Raw genomic sequence first — 17,565 nt, 5'->3', positions numbered from 1 at the left:
TATAAGTAAATGAAACACGAAGTGGGCTTTAGGGTGCAGGCATGCCGAGAGCGCCACTTCCAAGCTGTTCCCTTACAATGGGCCAAGTAACAAGTGTTACAAGTAAACAGACCAGCGGAGCCAGGAGAGCAATAACTAAACATTATTCCTCCTTTAATCATGCATCCTTTCGGCGGGGCGCGCGACACACTCTCTCTCTGTTGCTACACGCATGACACTTAGTAGGCAGACCACACCCTCCTCCCTATGCTCGCTCGAGTTGCAGACAGCCCACCCCCTCCCTGTCCATATGGTCGCTCGACTTTACTTTTAGCTTCGCCGTGCGTTCTCACTGGCTCCTATCTGACCACGTATTCTGCCTTTCACATTTACTTCCATGGCCCATAATTTACGGACAAATAGTCTTTCTTATGTTTTGCTATGCTAGCGTTTTGCAGGTGCTTTACATTTGTTTACTTACAAAAGATTTTTTTAAAAGTTGTAATTTACGCAACAAGAATAGTTTCTACTTGTTTATGTAAACATGCTCACATTCAAAGTCACCTTTTACAAATCACTTTCTCAACAAACATCACTCTGGGGCAACACTCATGGCCAACACCACATTACTTAGGCACGCCCTAACCTCACTCATGGACACCGGCACACTACTTAGGGACACCCCCACGCATCAATAAGGGACACCACCACATCACTCAGGGAAACCAACACATCACTCATGGACAACCACACACATCACTCAGGTATATCCCCACACAGCCCTCGGGTATATCCCCACACAGCACTCGGGGACATCCCCACACAGCACTCGGCGACATCCCCACACAGCACTCGGGGACATCCCCACACAGCACTCGGGGACATCCACACACAGCACTCTGGGACATCCACACACAGCACTCTGGGACATCCACACACAGCACTCGGGGACATCCACACACAGCACTCGGGGACATCCACACACAGCACTCGGGGACATCCACACACAGCACTCGGGGACCTTCACCACACAGCACTCAGGGACCTTCACCACATCACTCAGAGACACCGCCACATCACTCAGGGACACCGCCACATCACTCAGGGACACCGCCACATCACTCAGGGACACCGCCACATCACTCAGGGACACCACCACATCACTCAGGGACACCAACACATCACATAACTCATGGACAATCACACACATCACTCAGGGAGATCCCCACAGAGCACTCAGGGACATCCACACACAGCACTCAGGGACACCAACACACATCACTCAGGGACACCACCACATCACTCGGGGACACCACCACATCACTCAGGGACACCACCACATCACTTCATGGACACCACCACATTACTCAGACGCACCACCACACATCACTCAAACACACCACCACATCACTCTGGGACACCACCACATCACTCTGGGACACCACCACATCACTCTGGGACACCACCACATCACTCTGGGACACCACCACATCACTCTGGGACACCACCACATCACTCTGGGACACCACCACATCACTCATGGGCACCACCACATCACTTATGGGCACCACCACATCACTCATGGGCACCACCACATCACTCATGGGCACCACCACATCACTCACGGACACCAACACATCACTCAGGGATATCTCCACACAGCACTCTGGGACACCACCACATCACTCTGGGACACCACCACATCACTCTGGGACACCACCACATCACTCAGCGACACTACCACATCACTCAGGGACACCACCACATCACTCTGGGACACCACCACATCACTCAGGGACACCACCACATCACTTAGGGACAACCACACACAGCACTCAGAGATATCCCCACACAGCCCTCAGAGATATCCCCGCACAGCCCTCATAGATATCCACACACAGCACTCTGGGACACCAACACACATCACTCAGGGACACCACCACATCACTCTGGGGCACCACCACAGCATAACTCAGGGGCACCACGGCATCACTCAGGGGCACCACAGCATCACTCAGGGGTACCACAGCATCACTCAGGGGCACAACAACATCACTATGCGCTAATACAGCATCACTGAACGAAACAGCATCACTCGTCACCACCACAACATCACTCAGCGACACCACAGTATCAATCTGTGCAATCATTCAACAACAACAGGTTTCAAATATGTTCTCACAATGTTTCAAGCTTTATTATAATTGTCACAAAAAAACTTCTGTTCTTGGATTTTCGTCACAATAAAATACACTGAACATAATCTTCACAAAAGTTATTTACAAAAGTTTAAGCTATTGCCATTATACATTACAATAACTTTTATTTAAGTATTAATTATTTTAAAAAAATGTAAAGCCATTGTTATTTGTAATATCAATACATCTAAGTCACGTAAATACAAAACATGTTGCATTACAAATGCTATAGGTGTCACATTTGCAAAAGATAAAAGTCTTGTTGCTCAAGCAGACATTTTTCGGCATTATGAGAAGGTCTGGAGCCTCCAGAGATGTAAGTTTATTTGCCAGGTATCGAGGGAAGGAAGTGTGCAAGGCTTTGTGGGTGATGCAGGCCAGTTTGTAGATTGATCTTGCTTCGATGGGAAGCCATCAAAGAGGAACAAGCATTTGCAATGCAATAGGTCTCGCATTAGGAAAGTTTGAGCTACTGGTATTATAAATGACACATTTTTAGGTCTCGCCTGTCAATGCGAGAATATAGGGGATTATCCAGAGGTTAACCAAACTGGCGATTTCATCCAGTGCCCGTAAAAAGCAAGCTCAATGCGCAAGCGCATTGACATAAAGCGCGTGCACATCAAAGCCAGCCATCTGCCGCCAGCAGCTTCACTTGAAAGGCATCGCTCCACCCCCTGCTGCATCAAAGGCTTTTGTCTTCTCTTTTCGAGAGCCTGCGCTGTCCTCATGCATTTCTCCTCCCCGTCACCATTTGTCTCTTCAAAGGCTCCGCCCCCCGCCTGTACCACTCTCCTACTCTCCTACTCCCACCTCCCACGGAGCGCATGGCACTGCTTACATTTTACTTTGTCGGCCGCCAGGCCGTCTCTCGCGTTTTTTTTCTAAGGCCGTCCTTTCCGCCCTCTTATCACTGCCGCGCATGGCACTGCTTACATTTTACTTTGACGGACATGTAGGCACCACAAACACAATTTTATTTGGTTTCCTTCCCGCTTCATGGTCGGCCGCAGCACTTTACACACGAGCAACGCTCACCCACGACCACTGGTTGCTTTACTGTGAAAACAAAGCCTCTCCCTCCCACCCCCACCCTCCCGCAGGAACAGTTCCACTTCGATAATGCTCTCTCTGTGTCGTGAATGCCTTTTTAGAGAGAGGCGGGAGGGCTGACTTTAGAAAGCGCATTTCTTAAAGGTGCACAAACTCACAGCCGGTGCACGGAAGCTGCTTCTCGCCTCTCCTTGGCTTATCGCACCTCACTCAAAAATTGCTACAACGCGTCATCAGAGGCCCCACGCATTGCACTGCGCACATAACGTTTATGTACACTGGAACCACGCTTCATGTTTGAGCGAGGCGCACCAGCAGCGATTGATTTCCAGTGCACTAGGTACTTTATACAATAGATTTTAAACTTTCTATGTTCCTCTCCTCCACCCCCAGAGAGCGGGGAAGGCCACGGAACCCTTCTAAACAGCACTCTTCTTTTTCCCTTTTTGCTTTCTTTGCCTCTCCTCTGTTCCTGCTTGCCCCCGATTCCTTGCCCAGCCTCTAATTGTTAGCCCTGTCACTGTTTGCTTTCTCTGACCCTCCTCCGCACTTGCTTGATTTCTGTAAACCTAATATGTCCCCTTTTTGGGTGACTTTCTCTGACCCTGCTTGTTTCACCTGCCCCTGCTTGCCCCAGATTCGTTGCCCTGCTCTCGCTTGCTTTCTCCAACACTCTTCTGCCCCTTCTTGCCTTCTCTGACGATCCTTTATCCCTGCTTGCTTTCCGTGCTTTCCCCAGTTGCCTTGCCCTGTCCCTGATTCTCTGTCCTGTCTTTGCTTTCTCTGGCTTTCCTCTGTCGTTCCTTGCTTTCGATAACCCTCCTCTGTCTCTTCCTGGTTTCTCTGTCCTACTTGCTTCACTGTCGCCGTGTGCACGTCCCCGCTTTCCACCCACCGCCACCTGTCCCTTTTGCACTCCCTGTCCCTACTTGGAATCCCTGCCCTTACAGTTCACTGGTTTGTGTTCTTCAATGCCTCGACTTGCTCTCCCGCCTCTGTATGCCTTCCCGTCTTTGCTTGCTCTTTCTTGTCCTTACTTGCTCTCCCTGCCTTCGGACGCCCCGTCACTTTCTAATCCCCCTTTCTAGCTCTCCCCTGTCCCTGTTTGCTCATCCCTGTTCTGCCTTCCCTCCCATGTGCAGCTCTCCTGCTCTTTCCCTCTCTGTCCCCCTGCTCCTTCTCCCACTCTTCCTGCTGCACCTGTTGCCCTACTCCCTCCTGCCTGCGGCTGCCTGCTGTAAGTAATCCGGCCTCTGACTATTACTCGACTTCGTCTTTCCCTGGAGAGAGCTGATGCCAGCTGATCGTCCTAATGGTACTCCTTTCATCCCTTTCCGTCTGTGCCTGGCCAGTAATAGGGATGCGCTGATAAACAAGGACGCCATGATGTAGTTGTGCCTAATTTACTGTGGCATGAATGTGACTTACCCGTGACCTTGCGTAGCTGCACTTCCTGTCTCTTTGTCTCGTTTTTTGTATGTTCTTTTTCATCCGTACTTTACCCCTATGCCACTGTTTACCCTCCATAAGCTATTGCTATTATAAATTACAAGAACTTTTATTTAAGTATTAATTATTTAAAAAAATTAAAAGCCATTTGTATTTGTTATATGAATACATGTAAGTCACGTACATACAAAACATGTGGCATTACAAATGCTATAGGTGTCACATTTGAAAAAGTTAAAAGTATTGGCATTGTAAATGACAAAGCTATTAATTTTGCTATTTTCAAGACCCAACACATAAAAAAAATTGTCATTTACAAAACCAATAGCTCCAACTTTTCTAATGCGAGACCTATTGCATTTCCAATGCTTGCTGTTTCTGGTAGTGTATGCTTGCAATAAAAAAAATGACATGGCACCAGTTTCCCCTCTGCCAGTGCTTGCTTTTTATTTGTATATATTTTGGATGTCTTTTCTCTGACGGGCTCAATATCGAAGTCCACAAAACCAGTTCTATCCCATGCAGTTACCTCCTAATGCGTTTTTAGGTCTCGCCCACAGACCTAATGTGGACAGTACCAATATGTACAGTGTGTTTACACTGGGGCGCCGTAGTATTATGGGTCTTATATCGTCCACAAAAAGCACCGGCCAAACACAAGTTGAGACCTGTTGGTTGGCATTGCTTGTTTTATGTAGCTCTTCTGCCTGGAGCTGTGGTAGCCGACGTTGCCAGGGCACAGATCAGTGGCAGTGCGCGGCTGACTGTCCTGCGAAGCATGCTGTGGCTGTAGGTGTCACAGGTCACAGAGAGGCAGCATAAACCGATAGACTGTCACTTGCCTTGGCTTCTTGAGCGGTCCTGTCTGCGCGTTAATGTAGCCATTTTCATACCCCCTTGCGAAACCTACCTACTGTTCTTGGTTCGACTGGTTCCTTGAAGCTGGATGTTTAGAGAGCGATATGTCTCTTTTGTTTTTGGCAGTTGGCAGTTCTGCTGACAAGAAAAATTACTTTTTTTGTGTGTTCCAGAGTTCATTTGTATGCTTTTCTTAAGTTTTTTAAAACTTGATTAACCCCCTGCTTTCACTTTCACGGCCTCCAGGCCGTGTCTCTAGTTTCTCCTCCCCCCTTCCCGCCTCCCCACTCGCGGACCTGCTACAGCAATGCCGAGAGCTTGAGCTTCAGATTTCAAAGGAATGCTCTCCCCCGATGTCTCAACAACTTCACGGAATATTTTACAACATGTTGCTCCCCCGCCCCCAACCGACTTGTGCAGTTCACCATTGGCTGCTAGCGCTTTCCCTCCCCCATCTCCTACTTCCGCAGACTGCAGCTGATACAGGCGCTGCCCCCACGTCACTTAATCTCCCAGAGCCGTACCCCCAACACCACTTCATGCCCCTCACAGCGTGTTTTTTTTTCCGTTTTCTTTGCTAGCGTTCGAATGTGTATGATTTGTTTTTATTATTAATCATTGTTTATTTACTGCTCGTGTCTTTGCTGCATGTTCAGTGTCACCACACTAAACTCCCGATCCCTCCTCCTGGCGAAATCGTAACAAGGAAGCTGAAAACATTTTTTTAATCTACTCCACTCTGTTCTATGCGTGATTTAAAAAATGTGTATGCAGTTGTCCGCTTGTTATGAAATCTTGTTATGGTCAATCCTTGAGAGGAGCTTGGGTGTGATTCAAAGGTTATAGCCTATTAGTGCTCTCAAAAGCATACATTTTTACACACCAATCGCAGAGGGAATTGCGATATCCATTAAAGGACATGGCATCTCGATTTATCTCAATGCTCTGCCATTTATCAGCATGTCCGTCTTTCACTCTCTTCCCTACCTCTGTCTCCTGCATTTCGCATTCTCTGGTTTACTCAATCTGAGCGTACCTTGATATTGAAGACTTGCAGTTTAGCATTTTCCATTACCTAGTAGTCAGACATACATAAGGGTGCTTGTTTATTTCATAGCAGCTGTGCTTTCAGCCCCCTCCCGCCTCCCCACACAGTATGCCCACCCCTCACGCCTCCTCCACACAGCATGCCAAAGCGACTTTATTTCATATCGGTGGCGCTTTCAGACCTTGGTGAAGCACCTTTATTGGTGTTGCAGCAGACCTCTTGCAAAACTTTCAAAGCTTTTCGCGTCTTTCCCTTTCTGTTTTTGTTACCAGATTGTTTTATTTGGCACTTGCTGCCACACTTTTACCTTTTAATGTTCGCACGTTTAAATGACAGGCTTACTGGTGTCACATTCGCCAAAGTTATAACTATTAGCATTGTAAATGACAAAGCTATCAATTTAGCTATTTTAAAAACCAACACATAAATAGAATATTTGTCATTTACAAGACCAATAGCTCCAACTTTTCTAATGCGAGACCTATTGCATTTCCAATGCTTGTTTTTTTGTGTTGTGACTTTATTTCGTTTTTTGGTGCTGTTGAATGTTTTACACATAGTTCCTTTGCTAAGCCTTACGCTCACAGCCACAGCTACCAAGGGTTGAGCTTAAGGTTAAGTAAGCAAGCCTGACTGGACCCAAGACTGTATTTGTAAGTGTACTGCACGATAAGGCCCTACAGTTCTATCATATAGTATGCCCAAATCTTCACAGGGGGCATGTTATGACTCAAGAAATTGAGCTTCAACCTATCAGAGGCATCCAGATCGACACTAGGGTCATGGCTGCGCTTTTGCTTTGACTTCTTGGGCGCCCCTGGCTGGCCCATAGGCACAGGGGTGGATGACCCTTGAGCAGTGGCGGCTGCTCCATTTGAGCGTAGGAGCGCTGCCCCACTGCTTTCTCGCAGTCCGAGAAGCAGCAAATAAAATTGTATTTTGAATCCATTTAATTTTCTGCTTCTCGCACTGCGAGAAAGCAAAGATATGCATGGTTGGGGGTGGGATGGAGGGTATGCTTGGTTGGAGACAGGATGGTGGGCGGGTCGGGGAGGAGTGGCTTCCGCCACTCTGAGTGCTAGGACCGCTTGGTTGGCCCCGGGGCCAACCAAAGCAGTCATGTGCGCTTTTCATTTTCTCTATAGAAAATGGCGTCCCAACTGGTGCCCGGCTTGGCGCCGTCTGGGACTCCCCATCAATCACAAGCGTTGTGATTGGCTACAGGACTCAGGGGAGGGAGTAGAGAGCATTCCTGTTCCTGCTGCAGCCCAGGAGCAGAGGTGGCGCGGGACTGGGATCACTAGATCAGGTATGTTTATTTGTATTTTACGTTTACCCGCACCCAAGAATTCTGAGCCTCTACTGCCTGCATACCTGGTTGCACGGCAGATCGGGCCACCAGGGGTACACATTGCAGGTGACTTGAGTGCTGGCCCACATGCTGAGGTTGCTTTCCCCCCTGCGAGGACTCATTGTTACAGTGAACTGGCCTGGGTGGTCCTATGGGAAGGGGGCACGACACGACTGCATACTGGAAGGCTGGACCTTTGAGACTGTGACCTAGTGCTACTGTTCTGCCGAAGGCTTCGTCCAGTCACCTGAGCGTGCCGGTGTGGGGGGGGGTCCCTGCCAGTGTAACTGGTACTAATCTTCTGAGCTGAGGCTGCCTGGAAAATCATCCGCGTAGCAGAGGTGACGGTGCACTGTTGGAGGTCACGGTCGAATCCTGTTGCCTGGTGACGAGCCCGAACTCACATTCCACTGTGGGTCCAGGCCCTGGGACTTTCTTCTAGCCTTCTGTTGGAGCGGGGGGCTTCAGCCTACCGCAGGGCATCATGTTTGGAGCTGAGGGCACTGTTGTTTCTGCCTTTCTCTGTGTGTACTGAATGATCACCGAGGAGGATGCACTGCAGACAGTAGATGGCTGTGCTGATCTGACTGCACAGGAGCTTCTTGGGGGTGCACCGGTGCCCTGGCGCGTGACGGCCCTGCTGATCTGGTACCTTGGGGCTGAGTGCCTTGGGGGTGGTGCTGAGTGCCCCTGGACTTGAGCTTCCCCTTGGCCCCTTAGTCGAATTGGAAGGTGAGGCCTTAATGTGGTGGTCTATGCAACTGGTTTAGCCTGTGAGCTTCTGTAGTTTCTAGGTCGTGTCGGAGGGACTGCAGCTGAACTGCTGGGGAGTGCCCGTTCTAGGTTGGCCCCATAGTGGCCCTGTGTACTGCCTGGTCTGTGGGCCCATCTTGCTGGTCTGAGGGCACATTCCATTTTCTTTCTTCCTACTGCCCTCCCTGGGTGCTGACACTTGACGGGGACACTCTCCTTGGAGTGGGCATGGAACAGATACACTGCATTGTGAGAGCGGGGAAGGACAGGCCCCAGAGGCAAGTGCAGGGTAACACACCATCACCCAGTACACTTCTCTGTGCCAGTCCACACATAGGTCCTATGGATGCTCCATGCCTGACACCTGCATTCCTCTCAAAAGCCAGATCACTGAGTTTCGAAAAAAGACGAAACCCTTAACAAACAATGTATGTTTTCTTTGCGGGTTTCAAAGCTCATGAAGAAACCTGAAGCAAGGTGGGATGTAGAACGTATGTGTCACGTTAACAAGACCTTAGTTTTACACATGACCTAACATGAAAGTGCTCTAACTCACATGATGAGGTCGTACACTTATCACCAATGGCACAGTTCCCTTTAAGAGCCCTCTGTATATGAAATGTCAGTGCCTGGATGTAAGCATTGCTTGTTACAAGGGAGGGACCTAGGCGAGTGTCAGCCTGGTTTGGCAGATAAGTAAAGCCAGGCAGGGGAAACCAAGTGATTTTTGGCAGTTTGCTGGAGCGGGGTTTCGGTTCACAATGTTCACATGTGCCTTGTATGCTGTACAATTTATATGTGGCAACTCCACCAGTAGAAACGATAACACAGGAAGCCTTTGCTGTTACATGCAGGCATTTTTTACACAGAGTACTACTTGAAATGCATTCATATTTTCTGAACTTTTTTGTAATGGCGTTTCTTGCATGAAAACAGAAAACTAATTTAAGGAAATAGTGTCATATTGATGTACAGCACTGCACAGTCAATAAATGTATTTATTGTATCGTTAAAACCATTACAAGTGTATCAGTGTGTTCAAAAGTTAATATGGGCAAATGATAACATCAGCATACTCAAAGATTGTCCTCTATAGCTCATAACAATTGGCAATTTCTTACATGATAAATAGTTCAATCGTATTGCTTTATTAACCTTCCTGCTTCCTCAAATTTGCTTGAAAATGCACCATTTATCCACTCTTGTTTTAAATTTTTTGGGGGGAGTACGGGGACAATCCCAAATTCCCCATAGGTTGTTTCTGGCTCACTCGCTACGCTTGCTGTAGTGCAGTACGACAATCATTTTACGCCTCACCACTTTCAAATGTCACCAGCCGCCACTGCCCTTGGGGTTCTTCCCTCTGGGTGAGGGGTTGAAGGCTCCTCGTTGCGATGTTAAGGAGCTTCTGCTCCAAGGGTGCCAAAGAGAGGCTGCCCTTTGTATAGAGTCATCCATTACCTCGCAGAAATGATATTCTGTTGAGAGGTAGTTTACAGATTCCTCCTCCTCCATATAGGAATCCTGAAATTCCTGCATATCAGGGGCAATTTGGCTGGAGTAAACCAGTTAATATTGATAATGGCTCTGGGAAGGCAGTGGACTATACGTCCTATGGTCACCACCAGATGTCCTTATGTACACTGGGCAGATTTAACAGTGTTGGATTATGCTATTTTGTTTGTTATGTGCTGGGTTGGTGTCCTCTTAATGGAATCAAATTATACCAGCGTGTAGCCAGGCTTCACACTGCTCTCCCGAGCTTACAACTGACGCTGAGGCTCGATCGCCTCCAAACCGACTACTGTATGTGGTGTCTCCTGCACGCTTTATTTGTTTGGGGGTATTTTAAGGACCCCCTGGGGTCATGCAACAAGAGGAGAATGCGGGGCGAGGTAGGCTTGCGGCCGGGCACGTTGCCTATGATCTGTAGCCGAACCCAATTGAAACAAGCGCGCTCATGCCTAATAGGATCCTCCAGAAGAGGCTTGCTGGCACTCCAGCGGTCGATAGACTGCACCACATAAGCCCTGATGCGCTTCTCACGAGACACCTGCCCCGGAGGGAGACTGCGACTGCATAGGAGCAGCAATCGTTTCCACGGTCGCGCTGTACTTGAGAGGCAAAAGGTTAGACAACTTGCAGACAATAAGCAAATATGATGAAAAACACGTCCCATAGGCCTTTCGCACTTAGCTGCCGGAAGCTCACTTATTAACAGATTAAATTGAGGTGGTCTTTCAGTGCAATACCTGGAATATGTTGACCCCTCTTATGAGGAATCATCTACCATTAATCAAGTATTTATTTGTTTATTTATTTTACTTGAAAGGTGCACACTACAAAGTAAATGTATCTGATAGATCAGCAAAAAGGCCCTCACGTTCCTCAGAGGACAGTCATTCGAGTAAACAAATGAGTCGTTACTGCTTTCCTAAAAGTAAGGGCAGAAGGTTTCATTCCAGCCTCTAACAGCAAAAAATTCCATGATTAGAACCTTCGACTAATACCTTTTGATTCTATCTCTTTTGGACAGGATTACTGTGAATCCGAGGCAATCCTTGCTGGCATGACCTTAGTGTTCTTGCAGGGATGTATAACTGTCTTTTTTTACAAATATGCTGCAGATATTCCTTGGACGCTTGAATACCTCAGCCTAAGCAATGTGTTTCTCTACTGGACGCCATAGATGCAGTCAAGGGAGACGAAGCGTGGGGGGATTTATGCTCCCCCCAGATTTTGGAGTGAGGGGGACACAAGAGACCAGGGTTTTATTTGGGCTAAAGGCTCCTGGAATTCCTCTTGTTTCACAACTCACAGAGCACCTTCAAAGCAAGGGGAGAGGATTTGGTCTGATGGGTAAACCACCGACTCTGGAGCTGGGAAACCAAGGTTCGAGCCCCGGGGTTGCGTCCACTACCTGTGATTCTGGGCAAATCACTTAATCTCCCTGTGCCTAACAAAACAAGCATTGGCATAGCCAATAGGTCTCGCCTTTGGGACCTTGTAAGTGTTTAGCCATGCAACAGTTAATGTTGTTGCACCAAGGATATTGTGCTGGATAACTTAACACTTATAAGGTCCCAAAGCCGAGACCTATTGGCTATGCCAATGCTTGTTTTAAGGAGCTACACTAATAGCTAACACGTATAAGGTCCCAGAGGCGAGACCTATTGGCTATGCCAGTGCTTGTTTAAAACTGCTGTGCTGAGCTCCGGCAGAACCCAGCCCACTTGAAGTCCTGGGGTTAACCAATGCTACCAAGTCTCAGTCCATCTCTGACGTACAAAGACTCCCTCTCACACCAGGCATTGTAAGCGAGACATTTTTTAATAGTTTTCTCAGCGCTGAAAGTTTAAATTTCTATTTCAGCATGAATAGTGTTGGTAATCTCTTCCCGTATCTTCAGAACCAGCACCTTTGTGACGTCGTCGTTTTTAGCCTCCCCACGTGATCTCTGTCTCAATCATACACATCTGTGTCTCAAGTATGTGTGGATGGCTTCATGCACTCTGGGCTGCTGGAGGATCCCCTTGTTTCCCGCCTCTGTGTTTCCCAGACTATTTTCCTTTTGTTAATAAACGCTTGCAAACAACTGGTGCATGCGCAGAGCGGGAGCAAGCAAGGGAAGGAGTGGACACCACAGGAGGGAACCGGAGAGAAAAGGAAGGAACCTGGGAGTTATGTCACGTTGACTGCTTATACTGCACTAAAGTTGCCCTAAATTTAAAGTGCACCATAGTAATTTAAGGAGGCAGTAGGGGTAAGGAGAAAGAAGGGGAAGGAGATAAGGAATTGGAGAGAAGGAACAGGAGAACCAGATGTAATATGTCAGCAGTTTGCATAGATAGTGCTTATGCCACGTGTAGATGGGGTCAAAGCGCAGCTTCTGAAGGGAAAGGGTACACAGAAGTGATGAGGGGAGGATGCCACTTTATGTGATGTATTTGCTTGTATAGTGCTTATTCCGTTTAAGACATCTGTAAAGCACTGCAACGCAACTGAAACGGGAATGACAGGGCATGGGGGAGAGGGAATACTCTAGGAAATTGGAGTGAGGGAACATGATGGTACGTCACACTGCTTGCTTGACTAGTGTTTAACCCTAAGCTGCTCCAGAGCATCTAGAGGGACAACAGCTGAAAGAGGGGACCTTAGAGAAAGGAAGGCAAGGACGGAGGATTATGCCTTGTTTTACTGCTTCCTGATAAGTGCAGCCCTTATGTCAACCCTATGTGGCTTCACGGCTCAGACCGGAACAGGGGAAGAGAAGCAGGGACATTAAATACAAGAAAGTGGGCATGAGTCACAGAAAGATCTCAGACACAGGAACTGTAACCTGCGGAGTTGTTTTGCAAGACTGCAGGATTGGGTGAAAGGCGGAGTCCACTATGTGCGTGAACTGGAAATTCCACACAGATGTTGGCAGTGTACTCAGATTCAAAGCAGTACAGTCTAGAAGAAGTAACCTAGCAGCAGATTTGCATGGACGAGGAGAGGGTAAAGAACGTGCACTGCTGCTGGTTTGGGGGTGCACCCTTTGTCAGCGCCCCGGCATGCCCCGTAGTGTCCAATTAAAGCTCCATCTTCTGGCACTTTAAGCGCTACAGGCAGTAGATGGTGTAGAGATGGCGAGCGAGCTGAAAGAAAACAACAAGCCCAGGAGTGGTGCGCGTGTGCTTGTGTGCGGTGCTGCACGCGAAAAACAGATGGCAAACTCCGTGCCGCTTCGCATAACAGCAAGCCGTAGGCCGTGTGCGGCTACAATACCTGGCAAAGGTGGGACATGCACCCGTCTTCGCTCAATTGCGTGCTGCCTTCTCACGCAAAGACCAATAGAAAGAAAGCCTAAAAAAAACACACGCACAAGCGTGTGAAACGTCCAGAGCGATTCCAAGAAGAGGTTTTCCTAGTGCACCACATGCGTGCTGCACTAGGCTCGACCTAAAAATGAATGTATCCTTGTGTAACGTAACCGGTGCTCATGTAAAGCGCTCCAATACCTTTGGGTAGAGTTTGTGCTATATAAATCTGCATTAAAAAAATTAATTAAAAAAAGCATTTTGGTAAAGCTGTTTGCAGCCTATCCTTGTGATAACAAAGAGACAGCAGGAGAAACCTGCAGGCAGATGCTCATGATCATTTAGCTCTCCAGCCCTTTCTTAGCAATACCCCATGTGCGACTTGTAGTTGAGCCTTATATTTTTAAAATGCTGGAAGAGGAAATAACAAAAAAACCTCTTTATCCCTAACTTGTTTGCCAGAGAGGCCCTCTGGCAAACAAGTGGGCAACGTGAAAGCTGCAGCCCCGGTGGTGCTTGTCTGCAAGAGAAGACAGTGGTGGCTGGCAACGATAGGGGGTGGGAGGAGGGGGGAGATGTTAAAAAAAAGAAAGAATAATAAAACTTACCTTATTGCAGCTGCGTCTCTCCTCCTCTCCTCCCAGTCAGGACTACCGGAAGAGGAACCAAGAAGCACCCAGTCTCCCCTGACCAATCACAATGCTGCAATGCAGCATTGTCATTGGTCTGAGCGCCACGGTTCGGCGCTCAGCCAGGGAATGCGGGCCTGGGCATGTTCTCCACGCAGGGTGTAATGCAGCCTGCATGGAGAACATTTGTGCGCTCTTAGGAGTGGGCAAACCACTCGTCCCCTGTCCTGCCCTGGGAGCAGAGCTGACCCACCTACCCTGGCCGCAAGCAGCAGGAACAAATAAAATTATAACATTAAGTTATCATCATTTTATTTTTCCTGCCCATAGCAGCCCCGTCCTCCCCGGCCGCAAAGCAGCAGGAACAAATAAAATGATAATAACATTCAGTTATTATAATTTAATTTTTTCCTTTAGTTACACTTCTTAAAAGCAGTGGGGCGATGCCCCTCTGCCTTAGCAGAGGACCCGCCACTGGGGGAAGACAGGGATGCACGAGTCCAGAACAACAGGAGAGGTGATGGTAGAGCTTTATGAATATCTCATCATTCATTCGTTGAAAAGGAGCCCTACAAAAACAGAGCGAGGGCCTTTAATAGGGAATCAAGAATCAACCCCCTGCAGTGCAATGGCAAAACCACCTGTCTATGACAAGATGGGACAGCAAGTTAATTACTTCTTACTAGCATCTGTGTGGGGGGAGGGAACTCCCCAAATCCTGCCATTTTTTATTCTTACCAACTTTACCTCTTCCGTCCCCTTAAATGTTAATTTCACATTCGATCTCATTACTTTGCAAAATGTAGATAAATTGTAAGCCGCAGTGCAGCATACTTGCGCACTATGACTAGATGGCTGCCTTTCTATTTCACATAAAAACTATGAGATTGTATATGTTTATCACAGTCTGTGGTTCACAGACCACGGGCAATTTGTGTAGGGTCAATTGAAAGTCCCCAAGACTGTTCCTGTCACCCACATTAATGTAGTGTCTGCTACGCCCCTTGACACGGTATAATACTTCACAGTGTTGTGCACTGTTCAAAAGAAGGGAGTCATACTGTCGAATGCTACATTTGAACGTATCTCCCAGCCTCTTGGAATTGGTAACTTAAGATAAACGTTGACGTCGGCAGTGCCAGACAGTGCAGCAACATTTACTTCTTGATTCTGCTAAACACAGACTCACGGGAACGCACTGTGCCAATAAAAATAAGCATTACTGGAAGGAAAAACACTCCCTTTAAATATGGCCCGCGAACATATTTCCTCGTTGTGTAAACCACATTAAAAGTTTGATGTACCCTCTTTTCTGGTCACCCCGACCTCCAGGGCTTCAATCAAGTGAAGGTAAGGCTGCCACAGATCATAAAACGCCTCACTGTGATCAACTGACACGTTGCACAGCGTATTTGATTACCTCCACATGCCCGTTTAACATTTTTTAAAAATGTGTCCACAACTATAGCTATTTTAGTTAAAGAAGTCAGTTACTCATTAATTTAACGCCTTTCAGCATTTGCTAACAGAACATGCGTCAATACCCAAACAGATCCGACTTTAGACTAGTCAACTAAAATCCTTCACTCATTCTTTCCGATTCTTTATTGACGTTTAGTACACAAGGGTCCAGCTAAATTTAGGAGGCTGTTTAGTGAACAGTGTACCTGTGGTGTAGTGGTAAACTTCCTTATTATATTGTGGAGTCGCCCAATGATGGGAAAATACTGAAGACAGATTGGGAAGTACAGACGGCATTGGGCACTTCCCTGGAATTGAAGAGCCTGTCCAAACTCCTGGGAGCATGGGACGTAAGCGGTAAACGGATACCAAAAACAGTTCGTAAATCAGTGGCTTTACAAATAAAAAGAGATATAGCAAGACAATAGGGCAGCTCATCACCACCAACAATGGAGGAGTGGGGCCATCACATGGACAGGTGAATAGCAACAGAGAAGATGGACTATGAAGGGAGACCATTCCCAAATGAGCTTGAGAAGGTCCTTGGATCATGGATGAACAGGGATAAAGTTAGACAAGGTATATAATAAAATATCTATGTACACTTCCTGTCAAATCGTTGTCAATAATTTCAATTAAACTCGAATGTTACACAGCGTATTGTGTTTAAGGTACTGGCATTTAAGCTCGAGATTGTCTCAGCTGATTTACAGAAACCGTATTAAGGCCAGCGTCCCAACACTAAATGTGGGAGAACGAAGACTAGAAGGAAGCATCTCCACATTAAATTTGTTCTCGAGGGTGTAGTATTCAAATGATTGCCAGATATCAAGCAATATATTATTTTAAACTCTGGAAGAGGAAGTAACAAAAAAAACCTCTCCTTATCCCTAACTTGTTGCCAGAGAGGCCCTCTGGCAAACAAGTTAGGGATAAAGTGAGATTTTTTTTGTATTCCTGAAGGAGGACTTTGTAACTACATCAAGCCTCCTATTTAATATAAAAGGACTCCTTTTCGCATTGTGAAATTTTCGTAAATCTTCTCTTCCTCATCATCTGCTTTGGGTAAACAGTCTGGCAAACATTAAAATAGTATATTTGAGGAAATTCTACAATATTCTTTATGGGATCTAATTTCTGCTGCAGTAACATCAGACTTGATAATGACATATTTATGTTGGATATCCCTCTTTCCTTTGCAGTTTCCAGGAGTGCTGGCCTACTGCATGTCAAAATCAGCCATAGATCAGCTAACGAGGTGTGCGGCTCTAGGTGAGTATTTGGGGGTGACAAGAAAACAATTCCTAATCCTACTACTAACCCTCATGCATTCACGTTTGCCCAAATGTCTGCTTCTGATAGAGGATACATGTACTCAGTCCAGTTTATCTCTTTTGCTGGTTTAGATTTTATTACACTTTTTACTTTTAAGCCAGTGAGTGTCTTGTAGTTTCAAACAGACAGTTTCAAGACCTGGTTGCTTTCCTGCTTGTAGCTTGTGCATATGATTGTTCCACATGCTTTCCTTAGTTTTATATACAGCAACGTATTTGCATATTTATATTGAAACCTCCTAGTAGCCCTTATTAAGATGTGCTTGCATTTTAGCTGGCCTGCAGCTAGGTTGCATCAGATTGCCGACAACCAACCCCACTGTACACTGCAGGGGCTGGCACCAAGGCCTGGTTTGTAGCCTGTCCATATGCCCCACCCTCCACGGGTAACCAATCCCCACTGCCCCAGCTGCGGCTGGCTGTATGGCAAGGTCTGTTGCCGAACCTGATGCTTACATTGGGTTTTCAAGTCCGATTTCTGCCTGCGAATTGCTACCATCTAAAATACTTGCATGGGGACCACTGTACTGATAATGGCTGCCATTTTAGGTGTTAGGAATTCACCAATCAGAAATCCGACTCCGGATTCCTGCGAGTTTCCTATGTAAAAAAAATATGAGTAAGTTGAGCCTTTGAGGGTCCCCCTACTG

General features: G+C 47.1%; 1 protein-coding gene across 1 annotated transcript in view; it reads left to right on the top strand.

Annotated features, from left to right (window-relative positions):
- Positions 1-17,565, top strand: part of LOC147703532 (uncharacterized) — a 125,900-nt gene that overhangs the window by 79,589 nt on the left and 28,746 nt on the right. The window contains exon 5 of the mRNA XM_086931903.1: positions 16,784-16,853. Coding sequence (XP_086788029.1) covers positions 16,784-16,853 — 70 coding nt within the window. The remainder of the gene's footprint in view (positions 1-16,783; positions 16,854-17,565) is intronic.

Source organism: Lissotriton vulgaris, chromosome 7 (genome assembly GCF_964263255.1).
Source record: "Lissotriton vulgaris chromosome 7, aLisVul1.2, whole genome shotgun sequence".
In the NCBI taxonomy this organism is placed as follows: domain Eukaryota; kingdom Metazoa; phylum Chordata; class Amphibia; order Caudata; family Salamandridae; genus Lissotriton; species Lissotriton vulgaris.
Note: the sequence above shows the minus strand (reverse complement) of the source record. Positions and strands in the feature narration are given on the sequence as shown.